Raw genomic sequence first — 18,987 nt, forward strand, 5'->3', positions numbered from 1 at the left:
AGGAAACAACACAGGGGAAGAAGAATGCCTGGCCTAAAAATGTGTTCAGAACTGCAGCTCCCAGATATGAAGAGGCTGTGTGTCTGTATATACGTATTAAGTACTTCCTCCACTATACAACTAATCCGATTAACAGCTTTAGGAAACTATGAAATGTTATCATTCAAGTGGTCCCATTCATAAAAGGTCTTAGGCTGTTTCTGTACAGAGGTTGCATTCTTCCCACTGGAAATAAAAAAGCGGAGAGCAGACTTTCTCCCAGGGAAGAATGGGTCCCAATCCCCACCATGCTGAAGTAGACCACCCTCTTACAATTCACATGAGTGTCAAGCAAGCCCCGCAAGAGAAGAACCAACCCCTCCTGCCCCTGCAGAGAGCCCCCTTGCAGGGCAGGTGAACACAGAGACCCCTCTGCCTGCTCCGCAGAACAGGGGCTGCCCGTGTGTCAGCTCGCGCTTCCAGGGGCTGGAAGCCAGGGGGACGAATGGAGCCTTCGGAGATGAGGACAGGGCCAAGGAGTGACACGACATCACCATTCGCCTAATGCAAAGCATCGTATGATCATAGAATCATAGAATGGTTCGGGTTGGAAGGGATCTTAAAGATCATCTAGTTCCAACCCCCTGCCATGGGCAGGGACACCTCCCACTAAGACCAGGTTGCTCAAAGCCCCATCCAACCTGGCCTTGAACACCTCCAGGGATGGGGCATCCACAACTTTGACTCAGTCAGTGAAAGGTGCCAGGAAAAGACGAGTCCAACCACACAACATGAGCCATGGCTGTAAGAGACCAGTGTCTGCACATCCTGGTTTCAGCTGGGATAGAGTTAACTTTCTTACTACCAGCTGGTATGGTGCTATGTTGTGGATTTAGGATGAGAATAATGTTGATAACACACTAACACTTTTAGTTGTTGCTAAGCAGTCAAAGCCTTTTCTGCTCCTCATACCACCATCGAGGGCTGGGAGTGCACGAAACGTTCGGAGGAGACACAGCCAGGACAGCTGACCCCAGGTGACCAAAGGGATATTCCATACCATGTAACATCACGCTCAGCATATAAAGCTAAGGGGAAGAAGAAGGAAGGGGGGGACATTTGGAGTTATGGCACTTGTCTTCCCAAGAAACCATTACACGTGATGGAGCCCTGCTTTCCTGGAGATGGCGGAATACCTGCCTGCCAATGGGAAGCAGTGAATGAATTCCTTGCTTTGCTTTGCTTGCATGCACAGATTTTGCTTTACCTATTAAACTGTCTTTATCTCAACCCAAAAGTTTTCTCACTTCTGCTCTTCTGATTCTCTCCCCTATCCCACCGGAGGCAGTGAGTAAGCAGCTGCGTGGTGCTTAGCTGCTGGCTGGGGTTAAACCACGACACGGCATTACATGATACAGATGTGGGTTATGAAATTCAGTTCATTTGCCAGACAGTGCAGGTCTGGCACCAGTGCTGAGTGAAAAGAAATATGCTAGATATGACAACTAAAAAAGCCACCAGAGCAAACTAACACAGTCAAACACCGTCTGGCTTTACTTCCACGGTAGTCTCCTCATCTAACTTCAGGAACCGCCAAAGGGATGTGGAAGAAATGAGTGCTTCCTGCCTCACATAGTCCTCATTTTCTGATTTACCTTCTCCTCTGAAGGCAACCTGCTCCTAATCACCTATTACCTGAGAATGTGCCACAGCCTGAAACACAACACGAATGGGTGATGTGACACGACAGTGCAGGATAATTGCATTTCCAGGAAGAAATCCGTAATCTGAACAATCTGGACAGCCCTTCCCTGCCCAGAATATCAGCATCCGCATGAGTTTAATCAGTTAAATCAACATCAAAAACATGCCTCTGTGTTGGATGTGTAATCTTTCATACTCATCCCAACAGGATGCTGGAGCACTGATCCCCAGGAACAGGACATACACAGTGCTTAGATGCTCTGAAACCAAAGCTAGGCAGCCACAAGGAAACAGAACCAGCCACCAGTCCTTACAAAGGACACAATATGAGCTGAGATGCACAGGGGTCAGGTGAACATGTGATTTCAGTGATTTCTGGCTCTACCCAACCTTTCACCCTACTTGCTACCTACTTGCTAAGAGTGTAACGGCAGAGAGAGAAGAGAAGTTTGTCCTGACCTGCTCTGTCTCCAGTCCCTCTGGTATCTCTCAGAGCTCTGACTTCCAACAATTTCTCTCTTGCAGCATAAAGTGGAGCAGAGGCAACAAGACTGCAGGGAGCCCTCCAAACCAGCTGCAGAGTATTTCAGAGACTGTTAGAGCTGGAGGCCAGTCGGAGCTCCTGAGTCAAGAAACAGCTCTGGTCTGGCAGGAGACTGAGTGTGCCCCTGTGTAGGAGGGCAACATAAGCATATGTTACCCCATCCATTTGCTTTATAGAAAATCAACACAATTGTTAACCTATTCCAGTTATAACACCACTTCGAGGGCAGTCCGTATGCAAGACTGCAGTGGGTTTTACCTAGGTAGACAGCTGAGAAAATGCATTATTCCACTAAGATCATACATTGCATGAAAAGCAGGGGAGGAGCAGAGTCAAAACTAATGCCAAACTGAGCGTCCCTGTTTCAAACACATTTCCTTACACATTTGCAGAAAAGCAGTTGCCTGTAGAAAGAGACCGGTGCTGTAAATTTGAAAATCTTCTCTCTCAGACAAGATGAGACTGGCTACATCAAACTGCGATTCGGTTTTTGTTTAACGAAGTTCAGAGCTGGATCCCACCCTCTGACCCATAACTAAGCTCTGCGTGCACCTCCCTGCCTGTGGGAACAGGCGTCAGGAGTCAGAGGGAACTCCTTCCTCCCTAAGGACAAAACCAGGGGAAAGAAGGCATCACCACCCCGGGGCTGCCCTTACCTGAAGTGTGTCTTGCGTTGCCATCTGAGTGCTTTGTTAAGTCAACAGTTCTGTCTACTTGAAACAGCTTCAGATCATCTTCATCTAAAGCGATATCTCCCCAAAAGGCAGCTGGAGAGAAACAAACTGTAATTAGTTTACTTTTTATTTTGGAAGGAAAGTACAGTTCCTATGTGGCCTGTATGGCACCTAAAAGGACATACTCCATGGGCCAAAAAAAGGTAACACACGGCAGTAGTTTTAAAAGTACAGATGGAGTGGACATCGCTGGAGGCCAGGCAACAGCATTTAAATTAAAGCCACTGTGCAGATCCACCAAAAGGAGCTGATTAGCTGGGATTCCTTGTGTTAACTGTTGTTACAGCTCTGGTTCTCAACTAGGCACTAAGGTGGTGGTGTTCACTCTTCTTCAAAGCCTACAAGGAGGACAATCACTGGTATTTCCCTAGTTAGTGTGAAGTAGTTAGCCAAGCTGCAGCTCAGATCCTGAGATGGTGCATCCACACCATCCCCAGGCCAACAATTTGCATAAGACAGGAGAGTGGTGAAGGACTCAAGCCCAGCCGCATACATCTAAAGGCTACGGCTGTCAGCCTGCAGGACCTCATACACATAGTTAGCACTCAGACGCACTGCATTGCTCTAAATCCAAGCTGAGAGCCAGCCTACCATTTCCACTTCAGCAGAGAAACACCAGTTACTTGTCCCCTTGTGGATCAGCTACCCAGATTTAAGTTTGCAGAGTTTTAAATTTTGTAAAAATCCTTGAGTTTCAGCCAGAAGCCATGAAAATAAGGTAAACAAACTGATACCTCAACATTCACAGCCCAGAGAAACAGACTGGAAATCATTTGAGTGGAAAAAATTATACCCTGGGAGTATCCTGACTGAGTTGACGCTGCAGTGTATAGTTACCATTTTGGGAATTTGAACAAAATAAACACAGGCAATGAAGCAGTTGACCAAGCAGAACAGATCTTTCAGAGATAACAAACAGGTTACAAACAGAGCTGTTACAACTTATACGAGAAGACCGCATAGATTGACAAAAATTAATAATAATAAAAAACAACAACAACAAAAGAACCAAAACCCCAAACCAGAGCAAATTAATCAGTGGTATAGTTCAAGAGAACTCAGTAAGTCAGACAAGGAGCAATGTTGAGTAGCTGTCTGCAACAGTGACCAGATTTGATGGAATCATTTTTTCCTCTCTTGTTAAGTCGACAACATTTACATTACTTGGGTGGGCGGGGGGGGGGAACATCCCATTGCTACACTAATAACATCAATGATCAAAGTATGTTAGGCCTGAGAAACTACTGGGTTTCACTGATCATCTCACTTTCACCACCAAGACCAAACGAAACATGGACCTTTGCCTGAATATCAGAAACCTGCAATCAGATCTGCGGCAACTGTGTTATGAAAGGTTAACTCAGAGAAGTTTTTTCTGATACAACACAGCACTTGTTCTGAAGCAGCGCTTGCCTCCTCTATTCTGCGTCTCAGCACCCCAGTCGGTAGAATAGCATTGGCCAATGTCACTGTTCTGGGACATGGGAACAGCAAGAAGTCTTTGCCTTCTACTGGGGCACATCCCAGCTACCACAAACTGCCTCAGCCAAGAGCTGCTATGAGCAGCAAAGCCCTGGCATGAGCGGAGTAGGACTCTGATGCTTCCCCCTCTCCCTGGAAGAAAGGTGTTTCCCCTGGTTACCTGGCCACAGCAGAGGAATGGGAGACAGCCTCAAAGGAGGCTGGATCTGGATTTTTGGTTGGGTCTCCTTGACAGTGCTACCAAACCCCAGAGTACAGAAATACAGTGACAGGTCCAGAAGAGACCATAGTTAGTGTAGACAAACCTATACACAGACTGACATCATTTTTAACTTGGACAGAGCCTCTGTTTGCTACACAAACCCAGAACTCAGGCTCTCCCCAACTTTTTGGAAATCCAAGCTCTCACAATGAACAGTGAAGAACCTAAAATACTGTCAGAACCCCGGCAGCTAACAAGTATGGCCAAACATCCCCAGCTGATTGGGAATGGCCAGTGGAAGAAAGCAGAGACACATCCTCCTGTTTGAAGAGAAGACATTTTATCCATCCAGAGAAATTATCTGCTCAGGACATTGTTGCTCAGGACAAAGGGGCAGAGATGCAAACGGCATCCCGTGCTATCTGATTCCCTCCCCAGCCACATTCAGTAAGTCACTATTAGACTGGCCAACTAGATATCCATTCCCTACCCTCCTGCCAAACCTATCATCCCATTTCAGTCCCAAACTAATTGCCACCACCTTGGGCGCTCAGTGGCTCTTTTCCATTAGTACCACACGGTTTGTTCCCCAGCTAAGGTAGCCCATGGCCAAGCACAGCTTTCAGGGCAAGCCTGCAGCACAGATCTACAGAACTGTTACATTTTCCTTCCCAATGGAAGGCAACAGTTTTCTCCCAGCCCTAGCAAAGGAATCTCTTTCTGTTACAAAGCCATACATCATCCTGAAAGATGGCCCACTACAAAAGCTGAATTTCCCTAGCACTTATTTCCAGCTCTCTGCAGTCCCAGCGTGCTCCAGGGGAACCATGATTTATCACAGCCCTGAACCAGCTGAACAACTTTCCTCGCTGGAAGTCCCGGCTGAGAATGCTGCGCTGCAACTTCTCCTGTGCTGTCAAAGGCTCCTTCCTAAAGGCACGCAAACCTGAAAGATGCTTGCTTCCACCCCACGGGAGGTGTCCCACAGGAAAGCCCAAGTACTTTATTTTAAAGGGTCACAAGTTTAGAGACTGCTGGCAAATGAAGCATCTCAAAGCATCCCTTCTGATTTTCTTTACCAAGGTCTCCTTTTTAATTTAACGTGGGAGGATTTCCAAAGAAGAAAACAAAAACAAACAAAAAAAATTTTAAATCTCCAAACAGCAGGCTAATGAACTTGGAAACCAGTATTTCTCTTGGCTGAGAGCTCTACAGCGTACAGCCAGGTGCAAACTCTTAACACTTGGTGCAACAGCGTGCCAGCTTTTCTTTAAGAAGATGCATTAATCACTCTGGATAGTAAGCACAGAGCAGCTCTTACTGAGGTTGATGGAGCCAATATAAGAGAGTTTGCTTCTATGCTGGACTAGTAACCTGCACCAACTGCCCTGAATATGTAACCTCACCACCTCCCAGCATACGCAACCAGACAGCATTTGTCTGTTGGGGCAAAGGGAAGGACGACTGTAACAAATGAATCCAGCACCCACATGAAAAAAAGCAGCCTGGCAAGCTGTTTCTATTTTCAGCACGTTTCACCCCCAGGAAAACAGTCCACATGCTGGTGTCTGCGTTGCACGCGGAGCACAGAAGTGCCACGATGCCTGGACGGTATGGCAGATGGCACTGGGAAGGAGAACATCTCTTTCTAGGCAGGGGACAGGATGAACAGTTCCTCCAGGTGCTTCACACACAACCACAGTGTCCAAACCCGCCAATGCCTTCACAGTGCTCATTTCCCACAGTAACTTTTTTTTTGGGGGGGTGGGAGGGTGGTGCTTTGGCACACTTCAAAGTGGTGTGATAGCCCAAAGTCTCTTCTTCATAAAATCTTCACTGCTCTTCCCTGCAAATCACCTACAATCTGTTCCCCGTCCCCCCCCCCCCCCGCCCAACACCCCCAAGCAATTCCCTTCTCCCATTCCCTGCTTCCATTTTTTCCCTTTCCGAGTTCCAAGTAGCACAATCTGATTTCAGGGCAGAAAACTAATTTTGCTGTCTCTTACAAGAAGTCAGTACTAAAGTGTTCACAACAGTCTAAAATTTTCCATGAGAAGTGGGTCTCACCCAGGTCTTCTAACAAAATTCTTGTCCCTTTTTTTTTTCTCCCCAAAGAAAAATTAGGGAAAAAAAAATCACCAAGAAAAGCTTCTGGTATTCAGCCAGAAGACTGAATAACATCATTCCTAAAAATACAACTCAAACAAAAATGCAATATTGTGATTTGTTAAAAACAGGCCGATCTCTAACGCTTCAAGACAAATACCCAGGGATGGGTATCCTTCACCCTCACCGCTCCACGTTTATACAATACAAGAGCCACTTGAGCTGACAGAAGAAAAATATAACTCCACGCTTGAGAAACGTCACCTGATGTCTGTGTTTGAACTGATCCCCAGCCACAAAGCTGGAGCAAAACTTTCACCCATTTGCCTGCCACAACCCCTTGCCAGGAAGCCCCCATTCCTGCACCAGGGCATCAGTACAGGCCCCAGATTGACGCTGATGACAGGGATCAGCAAAGCAGTCACCCTCTGGATGCTATGGGAGACCGCTGCAATTTTCCCTGTAGCACGCATCAGGACCAGCTGTGACAGAAATTCACAGAAAAAGAGGCCTTGGAAACAGGCATACCCTGCCTGCCAAGAAAGCTCCCTCCAGCCCACTCCACCTCAAACACAGACTCTTTCACCAACTGAAGCTTTTATTAAGAAATGACAGGTTTTAGGTGCTGAATGGGATCTGAACCTAGATTGAAGACTATGCCCTCTAGCTCGAGCCAAAGGAGCCCTCTTTCTGCGGGACCAGAGCCACATGATGTTAGTGTATGTCATCAGCTCGAGGGTCTCGTCTGAACTCGCAGCCAGCTGGCACAGCTCACGCTGACAGACTTCATTTCAGTTCTTCCCGCATAGTTTTAACATAGTTTTGCTGGAAGGACTTTACTCTTGCTCTGCAGGTTTCCTACAGCGCAGTACAGCAATGAGCATGAAAAACAAATAGCAATGTGAACCCATGCAGATGCCTCAGTCTTGTTTCATCAATACTCATGACTCAAACTCGGTTTTTGCTGGTATTCACAACCTCTGTGACTCAAACTCGGTTTTTGCTGGTATTCACAACCTCTGTGTGTAGATGGTTCTCCAGGAGGGATGCCTCATGACTGCTCCTGCCAGTGTAAAATACCCAAGAAAGAAGCGTTTGCACAATTAACCTTGGCATCTCCAATTTTGTGAGCATCAACAGATGCTACTGTCAGGGAACTCAGGCAGCAGACTCAACTGTATTACCCAAGTGATGAGCCACACCAGCTGTTTGTGGCTCACAGAGCAATCAAAGGGTACGCTGTGAACCCACCCATGAGATCAATCCCACACGTATTTGCGAGGGCCAATGTCTATGCCCACCCAGATATCTGCCTTCCATCATCTCTGTTACCAAAAGACCCACAGGGCACCAGCTCCTCTTCTTCCAGAGGTGAACGCACCATACCCAAATATAGTACACAGGAATATCAATGTCCCAGCTTGGCCACATGGGATACAGGCAAGGAGAGCTGGGCTAATGCTGTGCAGCCTAACAAGAAATAAATCAACAGACCAAAGCGCAATCCCAGCACCTCCATATTCCTTTCTTTGCAAGATAACAGGTCTGCTGCTGTTGCTGAACCACCTGCTGGCACAGGAACCAGCAGAACGGTATTCTGAAGTACGCTAAGAAAGATTTATGCCTTGAGGAAAAAACTCACCACATTCCTTTGGACAAAGTAACAACTGCATCAGAGGAAGGAGCAAAGCCTCAAAATAAGGCAGAAACCAGTGAAAAAAAAAAAGAGAGAGAAAGAGTCCTAAACCAACACTTTGGAAACAGGGTCAGATCCTGAGCATCGAACACGTGAGCCAAAGGAGGGTGGGGAACAAGCGGCAGTAATGAGCAAAAGAAAAGCATCAAGACCGTCATATTCAGCCATTATGTCTTCATCTGGGTCAGTTCGTTTTTCTTCAGTAGGAACGATCAGAAGCTTCCCACTGGCCAGCTTTAGGGATAAACTGGCTTGAAGGCTCTGGTGGCAAAGCCCTCCGAACAGCAAGGGTGTCTGGAGCCAGAGCTGGCATCTGGCATCAGTGGGGTGTCCTCTGCGAAATAGGGATTCGGCAATTCAGCTTTCAGTGGGCAGTAGCTTCCCTGCCCAGGGAGCACGTCCCATTTCAGAAATGAGTCTCAGTTTGTGGAGGAATGTCTAAGAAGACTGGCCACTTCTAAATGGCAACAAGTATTTCAAAAACGTCAAAACCTCCTGGGAATCTGAGTCTGAATCCCTGTTCAGATTTCTGCAAAATCCCAAAGTGACAAAATTATCATGTGTAGTGCTCCCACAGTACCCCGTCTTGGGAAGTTATCTGCAGGTAACCGAATTAGGCCAGAAATTCCGATTCACGTTCAGTGACTTTCCTTTCCTGGAAGGTGACGATGCAGGAACAAAGAAATACTTTGGGCTTGAGTTTGTCCAAAGCTGCAAACATACATGTGACCCTACACATGGACCAGCTTTAAGGAACAATACATGCCGTCCCTTGGCTGAATGCCATGTTATTTTAACCAAGAACCAAACAATTCAGTGGCATGGATTATAGTGCCTGCCCTAATTAGGTTAGGAGAAAGATCTTCTCATTTTAATATTCATAACTCTCCTGCTGCTGGTTGCTTCCTCAATGAAGCTCTTCATCTTTTCCACATCAACATGGCAGTCACTCCAATCCAGTGGTCTACGAATCCATTCCTGGTACAAGGAGCAATGCAGGAGGGTGTATGTGACCACACAGAGCTGGAAATCCATACCACAGGCAGCAAAGCAGCTCCCTCTACGGGCTCTTAAATGGTTAAACACCTGCCTCTTCCTAAGAAAGCACAGCAGGGGGATGTCTGCTGCCCTATGCTTCTGACCACCTTACCGGGTTAAGGATGCTACTCGCCTGTGATGTGGTGTGCAAACCCGAGGGACTGTCTTAGCCCCTCCTGTTTCCACCTGGAGTAAATTGAGCTGTGTCGGCTTCGTAACATTCTTGCACTCTCTGCTTTCTGCTCTAGGTGATGGTGCATGTCCCATGGCAATGCTGATATGAGACAGGGCTTTGGCTGTGCATCTCTGAACTGTTCTCCCTGAAAGCTGTATGCAGTCTGCAGAGTGCCTCTTGGCCACATTTTACATGTAGGCAGGCAACAGACTTTAGGAAGAAGCTATCATGGACACACAAACGTATGGAGTTTGATCTCTACCCCACAACACAGACAGGCACGCATAGACCCACCCCACAGGCAGTTAAATTCGCTTGGAGACCTCACTCTTGTGCAAGTGAAAGCAAGCTCTGCATGTCACTTGTCTGTCCTTCTGCCTTCTGCCCAGACAACCCTGGCCCCCTCCTGCTGCCAGAGGGACACAGGTAGCCTTCCCGGCTCCTGTCCAACTCCACCATGGCCACAGATGCTCCACTCTGCTGAGGGGGGATCAATTTCAGCACCTTCTTTTCTCACAAGCCAGGAAGGGCTTTGAGATCCAGCGTGTTCCCAAGTGCAAGCAGCATGCCCCGACCCTGTGCCACCACTTCAAAGTAAGATTTTTCCTCTGCAACTTCTGCCAGCTCAGCATTTCTTCCCTCCACCCTAGTGTCTAGTTCTCAACTGGACATCACGCCATTCCATCCTTGCCTGGACGCATCTCCATTTGCTATTGCTTACTGTTTGAGGAGGCACTCTGCACATAACGTAGGCTAGAAAAACCATCTTTCACTGCACTATGTGGACTACGATGCAACAATCTGTCTTTAGACCATCCAGGGATGATGAGAAAGCACACATTTTTTGTCTTTAGCTACCCACATCCATAAGCTGAGCAGCTAACACCTAGCCTGTAGAAGAGAGTGCAGGGAATTTGCTTTTAAACAGGGCTAGTGTTCATAAGTCTGTCTGTTCTCCAAGTTACACAAAGTTCAGAGCCACACAGAGGAAAAGCCAACAGTGACTCAGAACAGACCTGGTATCTTCTCTTTAAGCCAACAGCCTTGGCAAGATGCCCTTGCCAAAAACAAAACAAAAGAAAAAAAGAAACCCTTGATTTGCCAACTTCATGTAATTTGACCAACTCAACCATTGTTTCTTCTGTCCTAGCTGGTTTAAGAAGTGCCAAACCCAGCATTTGCACTAAGCTGCGATCACTTTCTCCTCTTCTTGGCCCAATTGATTACAATTGCTTTTAGGAGCATCCAGTGCTGGCCTTGCATCAAGAGACTGTTATAAATACACATTTTTTTTTAAAACAAAACGTTCTTTTCTGCAGTATCCCACCACCAGGTGCTATCAGCCATCACAGCAATAACGCACAACAAAGAGAAGTCGGGCATGCTCATGGTGCTCATATTGCCAATAAAGACTGGAGCTGCTGCATCCAATTAATCCAAAGCTTCAGCCTGCTCTACATCTCCCAGCCCTACACTAGTGAGCATAGTCAGTAATTTATTATGGAAAAAAACAGAGGAAACAAACTTCCAGGATTGCCAGACCATGGACCGCTGGGCAGACAGCAGAACTTTGCCCTTACAACAGCGTGGTATGTAGAAACTCCGTCTTGCACAGCAAAGTGTTTAAACACCCTCAGAGAGGACTGCCGCGGCTCCTTTTCAGGACAATAGCAGAAAGCTTCACATTCAGCCAGATTTAAGGGAAGCTCTGGCGTCAAACCAAGGGAAAATCTGGGAGGAATGCTCTAGCCACAGATAGGTAGTACCTGGCAGGTTGAGCTGCATCTCAGATTACAGGAGTTGGCTTCTGAAACTCCATCACAAAGGCAAAGCCCTGGTGCCTCCAAAGCCTATCCCAGAGAGGGAGGGAAAGTAATACACAACAGCCCCAAAAAGCAGCTGGTGGAAGCAGGAAAAGCCTCTCACAAAGACAGCGCTGATCAGGTGCAGCTTTTCATGAAAAGTACAGAAGGGACACAGATGGCAGCTGGATCATGATGCAGGGAAAGGGGAGCCGCATGCAATTCTTTCCCTGTTTGACAGTTAGCAAGTGGTCCAGCCAAGCCCTGGCCTCCTGTAGCTTTTGTCATACCCTGCTTAAAAGTTATTCTGACTAAATAAAGGCAGCAGAGACGAGAGACCTGGCCACCAGCTATCTCCATTCCCTGCCAACACCTCCACCTTGCAGTGCGTACAGCTCTCAGCAGAAGTGGGAACCAGGAAACAAAACCACAAGCAAACAAAAGCATGTCATGGTCTGATCCTAAATGACAGGACCCATAAATAGCACAGTGGCACTACTTCACAGATGCAGCACCTTCCCAATTGCCTATGAAACGTTCCTCGTTAGCCCAAGCTGCGAGGCAGCAGTGCTGGCTTGGAATTCCAGCATCGCTTCAGCTGCCCTTTAAGAGCAGGAGATGGCGAGGTTCTGGGTAATGAAATCCAAGAATGCCTTTGTCAATTAATTATGGAGAAAGCTGTACCACGCAAGCCCCATCTCACACCCTCCATCATTTTTGCTGCTCAATATAACTTTAATTAATCTTTCCTTTGGCAATTTGAAGGAAGGGTGAGCACGCTGCAAACACCCACTGAGTATTAAATTGATTTCCTGTTTTATAGTCCTCTTTCCCTCTCTGTTGGCCCAGCTATGATTTGTGGCCCTTCACTTGGAGGCATTTTTTTCCACGCTAACATAATCCAAAGCCCCCAGCAACAATCGCATTCAGAAAAGTAACACTTTGCACAGCCGATTGCTTCAGCCCAGCTGCTGCCAGCACTGAGCGGATCCTCTCCTGCCCCATTTTCTCCCCCTACCACGAGAATTCAAATCAACCACCTTATCTCCATACCTGCAGCATTTTTGCCAAAAAAATTGGCAACATTTTTGTCCTAAGTAGCTAAGCAATAGGGTTCAACTAGTTTCCTGCCTGACATTTGCAGTAGTGCACCTTAATTTCAAAAGCACTAATGCAAAGCCTATTGCAATCACAAACATGACCTCCAGGGTGGTCTTGTACTCTAGATATCTGGACCTAAAACCAGAAAGTAGGAACACAAAGCTCAGTTGGGCTCCCCAATAACTCCACCCATCCTCAGTGAGAGACACCACCTCACCTTGGGCTTGTGGGGCTGAAAGCAAGACCTGTAGCAGCCAGCACGCCCCAGTGCACAAGCCAAGCCTGGGGTAGGCAGGAGAATAAGGACAACTGAGTGCAGCCCAGCTGTGTGGCAATGGAACAAGCTCTTTTCAAAGGACCTTCTCCTCTGCCTTGTGGGGAACGAAAGGCCTGACTTCCCAGCAGTTTGGTAGTCAGGGATCACCTGCTCATCCCAACATCGCCTCAAGGACAGGCACAGGGACTGGCTGCCAGCAGTTTCTCTTTCAGGCATTCAGGTCCTTGTTCAACACAACTTTCATGGTAGCATGGGTTAGGAGACCCTGACCTAAAAATTTGCACCCCCCTCAGCAGCTGCCCCACAAGAGAGACGTTCTGAGCCTTCTGGCCACCAGCTTCAGTCTTCTGGGAGGAGACAATCCAGGTCAGACCTTCGCCTCAGGTAATTCCCATACCATGGGACTTGCCCTGGATTTACTCCTTGAAATTAACTTGAGGTGGCAGAAGGAAATTTAAGACTAAAACTGCTCTAACCCTAAACTTCATTTGGAGTGGTTCAGTGGCTAAGCACTTGTCCCCGTACTGAGGACGTTTCACCAGCTGTGCCCACAATGCAAAGTGAACCATTACAGCTTATTTAATTGCATCATTTGGGGATGGATGTTCTTCCTTCAGGTGGCCTGACGCACTAGGTGTTGAAACCTCATGGCTCTCACCCCAAGCACTGCGTCAGGGGAACGGGTAACCCCAAACAGACAGGCAGGGAATTCACTGCCACCTGCCCACCCGCAAAAGAAATTGGCTCATGGCTAAAATGAAGAGAAGTAGAGAGCCATTAGCTGAGCTGCCCAGGCCTGCCTGGAGCAAACTTTAAGGCAGGCTGACAACTTAAAACTACATGGTCCTGGATGAAAGGGAAAGGGTTTGTGGCAGATCACATCTATTCAAGGGCCAGACAAGGAAAGCAAACACAGGCTCATTTTACTCATTGTTCTTTATCCACCAACACCAGGAGAGGAGTGTTGCAGCACTGTTGGAAGAGCGAAAAGAAATGGCCAGCAGGCAGGAAAGAAATGGGAGCTATTTATGGAGGATGGCTAATTTGAGCTGTTTACAGACTTCCCCTCTGAGAGCTCGGTGAGGAGAGGGTGGCAGGGGGGTGGTTTCAGCCATTAAAAATACAACGTGAGAATCCATTAATTTTCCATAGAAACAATGTCGTCATAGAAGCGAGACAAATCCGATCAGTCATGCAAATGTGCTGATGTTAAATTCTCAGGCCTGGGTGGGGAATTTGGGTTGCCAAAACCACAACAATGAAGAGATCAGAATGAGATTAGCAGCCAGAGTGGCTGCGGCACTGAAAGGCATGGTAGGGGCATGGGATGCGACCAAAGGCATCCCCAGACTATAGCGGGGTTCATGCCCTAAACCAGGCATCGGTGCCCAGCAGAATGGACAAGAAAAAATATGCCATCCATGTATGTGATGCTGGGAACTGGGCAAATGCCACAGTCCTGCTCTGCAAACCAACAAGAACCTCCATGGAGCTCAATCCAGGAACGAGAGGCTCAGCCCCCCACAGGAGTGGGACCCTCGCAAACTGCGAAATCAAAAGTGTCAAGGAAAAGCGAGAGGTGACAGCAGAGGAAACAGGTGAGCGTGTCTCATAGCACAACACAGCAAAGCAGTAAGCAACCCAAGTTTAGGAGAGAAAACAAGGAAGCAGGTCGGCTGCACAAGGCACCAGCACCACTCCAGGCGCTTGCGGAGCTGTGATGCAGTCTGAAACACAGCATTTATGTTGCGTTAATAAGGGGCAAAAATACAAAAAGGTAGTTTTTCCCCTTCCCAACCAAAAAAACCCAAACAAACCACAACAAAAGTGGATCGGTAGGTTTTATCTCCTTTCCTGCCTCTTCCCTCTAAAAAAAAGTCAAACTTTACAAACACTCCCTAGAGGGAGATACTACGCACAGAAAATTACAGCGGCACCCTGAGCAGGAGGAGTGGAAATCGTTCACCCTGGCAGCGGAGCGCAGCCCTTCCTTGTGAAGAATCCAGCCACCATCCTGGACTGGCCTCGCCACAAGTATTTAGGAGTTAAAAATAACCTTGGAAAATGAAGCGCTCCACCCCCTGCAGTACGCAAAACATTACTAGAGTAACGCCTGTGACAAGGATGCTTCCGGGTAAATCCCACTGCGGGCAAAAACGGTTCAAAGAAACATATGAATGAAAAAAAAAAAAAAAAAAAAGAGAGGTTAGACCATAAATCAAAATATGAGAATTAGTCACCACTAACAGCTGTTTGGTTCACCTGTTAAGTTTGAAAACACATGGGTCGTACATTTGAAGCCTTTGAAGCTTACAGCAAAGGGAATCCCCTCTGGAGCGGTGCTGCCCATGCTTGTAGGCAGTTCCTGGTGCCCACATGCCCAGGGAAGGGCTCAGCCCATCAAGCGTCTGAGAAGGGGCTCTCGCACCTGCGCTACACACCTCAGGCAAACTCCCCGTACCACCAATTTGCCCAGAAACAGGCACTTGCCAAGCAACCCACCTTGGTCACAGAAACCTGACCTCCAGTGCCGTGTAATCCAAAGAGCTGGCTTTCCCGGAAGGGGACAATCCTGCAGAATACAGCGATACCCTGGATGGGAACGGTGCTGCCAGCTCAGTGTGACAGGGCCCAGAGTACGGGCTGCTGCAAGGGACACTTGGCTCAGGGAGGCAACTAGAGCCCCCTAAAACACCCCATATCCCCCTAGTAATTCCATGCCTGCTTTAAACTCCTACAAGAAAGCCTGAAAAAACAGACTTTTCTCGTGATTTGTATAAAGTAAACAGGATCTCCTCCTTCCCCTTCTGCAGCTCAGAAGCCTGGTCAAATACCTCTCTGGATTTGCACCTTTAGAGACACATGGCAAAGGACCCAAGCAGCTCGCCCCAGTAGACACTCTTTAAGTCTGCTTTGCGGTTGGGAGCATTACAAGACCATCAGCAGCACACCCATATACAAATACTGCCCTTGCAGACATCCCTGTGCAGCACACAAAATCACAGTGCTGCCATCATAGGAGAGATTTGCATCCTGCCATGGCCTTCCTTCGGGTTGTTCCTTCTGATGCCCTAAAACCTCTTCCTTTCCAGTCAGCCCTATCAGCACTGCTCCCAGAGCGCTTCTTTCACTGCTTCCTCACCCTTTTCTGAACCCCACTGCCATAAACTCTCCATCCTTGTCTTTCACTGTTACTGTCCCATATCAGCTAAATCCATCCATCCAAACATCCACAGCAACCATTCACTGCAGTATCAGAACTCTCATCTTGGTCTATCCCATTGCAGTTGGCATGTATAAAGTCAATGTTCTTAATACTCATTTTTTATTGTCCCAGCCATACACACCACAGTGAGCATCTGCGACTGTGCAGCAACGCAACCCTCCCGGTGTACAGAGCTCCACAAGGATTTAAAGTTCAGAACCTGTCATGGCTCCAGTTATGGAGACATTTTGGATGCAGTTTCTCCCCATACAAAGTTCCTCTCAAGATTCACAGCCAAAAGCCACAGCAGTCACAATGCTCTGCTTTCTTCAGCAAGATCTCATTGCTCTCTGTTTACTAAAATTGCTCAAAAAGGTGTAGAACTGTACTCTGATCAAACCTCAGAGCTTTAATCTAGTGTGTTGATATACTAGCATACAAGTGGAAGACACAAGCGAGACAGCCATGGACCATACAGTCTTCTGTTGACACAACTTATCCTGCACCAGCATTGAGCAGTCAGGAAAGCAGTGAAGGGTTAAGTGTCATCACATCCATTCATCTTATTTATGCAGTAGGTGCCCATGAGAAGTTGGGCTTTATCAACGCACATCCTGTAACGTTCTGGTTCTCTGTTTCACTTCAAGCACTTAGCTACGTCTGGGTGAGGACATGCTCCCCACTTCCCAAGCGAGCCAGCTGCACCCTTCACTCGCTCAAACAGCAATGACAAAAGCCTGCTCAAGAATATGCATCTGTTTCATGTATGCTCGTACAGCTAATTTAAACAGTTTCCATATGTTGCCAAAAAACTGTGACTGAATGCCACTTGCAAATAAATGGGGAGATTGTCTGGCTTCCACAGAGAAAGGTTTCATCGCGCAGCTTGGAGCAACAGCTCCTTTGTTCCCAGGTCTGCCTGGGCTTCCCAGCCCCTTCCCCAGTCAGATGCTGCTGACCGGTCCAAACACTACCTCCACCTGGGATCGTGCCACCACAGCAACACGGTTTATGGACCGTGGTGAGTAGACCTGTAGCAAACACCTCAACATGTGAAGATGATCTGTCAGGTCAGGCATTGCAACCATTCCCTGCTGCTAGTTCCAGAGAAGTTATTCATAAGACAGGCATGCTTTTTGCTCAGCCCTCATCCAGACAGTACCATTGGGTGCCAGGGTGTAGCTGTTAGTACTCCCCATAGCACAAATGAGGCACTGGGGCTCCATGTAAGCTATAATTTCATGTTTCCACATTTTCTTGTGCAGCCAAAATTAGCATCTCACTTTTAATGTACCCATTGTGTCTTCTTGCTCAGTTCCAGCCTGGCAACAGGTCATTTGCCATATTACAGCTAGACCACATCCAAACTAATGGTCTGTAGCTGGGCAGATGAGAGGACTGAGCAGACGGGCAGACAAGGCCTTCACTCAGGGGTAGCGGTCTCCAAAAAGTAGCTCTGGTCACGGAAGCAGACAGTAAATTTCTCTATTTGGAAATGCAGGGAGGCTACTAGAAGGATTTAATAATTCAAAGCGGAAAAGTACATGGATGCTGCTATTTTCCTTGTTGATAATGGCATGTTATATTAGAACCCCAAGAAAGCGCAACGCAGAATCTGTGTCCTTTGGAACAGGCCCTGCACAGTAAAACCTGCCTCAATCTCTTTAGACAGAACTTGCTGAAGCAGGCACCAAATAGATGCCCCAAAGAGTCATCCAAAGGAATGTTTCTCAGGCTTCCCTGAAGAAGCGAAGCCATTTTTTTGGTCACAGAATCCAAGGTCCTCGCTCCCCAGCCCAGTGCTCCATCCATTAGACAGACCACCTGCCACTTGCCAGCACCTGGGTGCTGGAGTTCCCTTCCCTCTCTTGAAGTTGGGCTTCAAGTCCTTGACACTTCACAATGCTTCAGAAAGGGCAGCTGGACGGAGCAGAAGATGGGGGCATTCAGCTCCACATTCACTCACACACTGGGCTGTCTCCCATTGCCCAAGGCAAGGGGATTCACGTTCACCCAAGCTATCCTATTCCTACACCTAGTGGCCATCATGAAGCATCTCCTCCCTCTTTGGGGAAGCTGTCGGGGACCACAGACACGCTTAACTGAAAGTCCCCCTGGAATCTGATGTAGGGTGACGCACATGAAAAATTACTCATGCAATTGATTCACATGGTTTCCGTCATTCATAAATTCCTGTGCATAAAGGGGAGGCATCGGATTTGCATGTAACCGATCCAGACAGCTGCAGATTTCCATAGGCACTAAGTGCCTGCAGGCAGAAGCCACTCCTCATGTAATCCCATTAAACAGCTGGAATGAATGAAAATGCTGTGCAATTCCGCATGCTAATGGCAGCCACCTCTGCTTCCTCCACTGTTAGTGCAAGGTCCTCTCCAGTTCAGCCTCTTCCTGTGCGTCCAAATTACAGGAGTTACTTCATGCCCTGAACTCTGCAGGAAGCCTGGAGCACATGCAAGTGTGAGGCTACAGTAATGGAAGGCTTGCCTTAGAAGGTCCTAGGAACACACTCAGGCTCTCTGTCACAGTCTGTCCCCTCACAGTAAGACCTAGCTTTTGGGGACATCACTGCAGAACACACAAGCCTTCTCATGAACAGACATCAGTACAGTGGAGATTGGGTAGAGAAGGAAAATCAACACACGGCCATCTCCAAAGGCAAGCTGGTGGAATTCAGACAAAATATAATTGCTAGTAGACCCAGCTCCAGATGGAATCAAAGGCTCTGAAGTCAGGAGGATCTCAGGTAGAAGCTGTTTGCCATTTCAAGGCCTTTCATGGCACTCAGCACTGTATCACATCACAGCAGGTATGAAGTGTCCGCATAAAACCACAGTGTCAAGGAATTTGAAGGAGGCATTGTTAATCCTTTACCTCCTAGGGAAGGCCAGAAAGATAGGCTAGCCTAACCAAGCTCGGTCTCC

General features: G+C 47.6%; 1 protein-coding gene across 10 annotated transcripts in view; it reads right to left on the bottom strand.

The window, feature by feature from the left end:
• Positions 1–18,987, bottom strand: part of TLL2 (tolloid like 2) — a 125,483-nt gene that overhangs the window by 87,868 nt on the left and 18,628 nt on the right. For 9 of the 10 annotated variants that reach the window (XR_008467058.1, XR_008467060.1, XR_008467059.1 and 6 more), the window contains exon 2: positions 2,884–2,994. Coding sequence is in view for 5 of the 10 variants with exons in the window: in XM_054206081.1 (XP_054062056.1) it covers positions 2,884–2,994 (111 nt within the window). In the remaining 5 variants the exon portion in view is untranslated. Of the gene's footprint in view, positions 1–2,883; positions 2,995–18,987 lie in introns of those variants that run through there. The other variant, XM_054206087.1, reaches the window with a different exon arrangement.

The sequence above is a fragment of the Rissa tridactyla genome, chromosome 6 (genome assembly GCF_028500815.1).
Source record: "Rissa tridactyla isolate bRisTri1 chromosome 6, bRisTri1.patW.cur.20221130, whole genome shotgun sequence".
Lineage (NCBI taxonomy): Eukaryota > Metazoa > Chordata > Aves > Charadriiformes > Laridae > Rissa > Rissa tridactyla.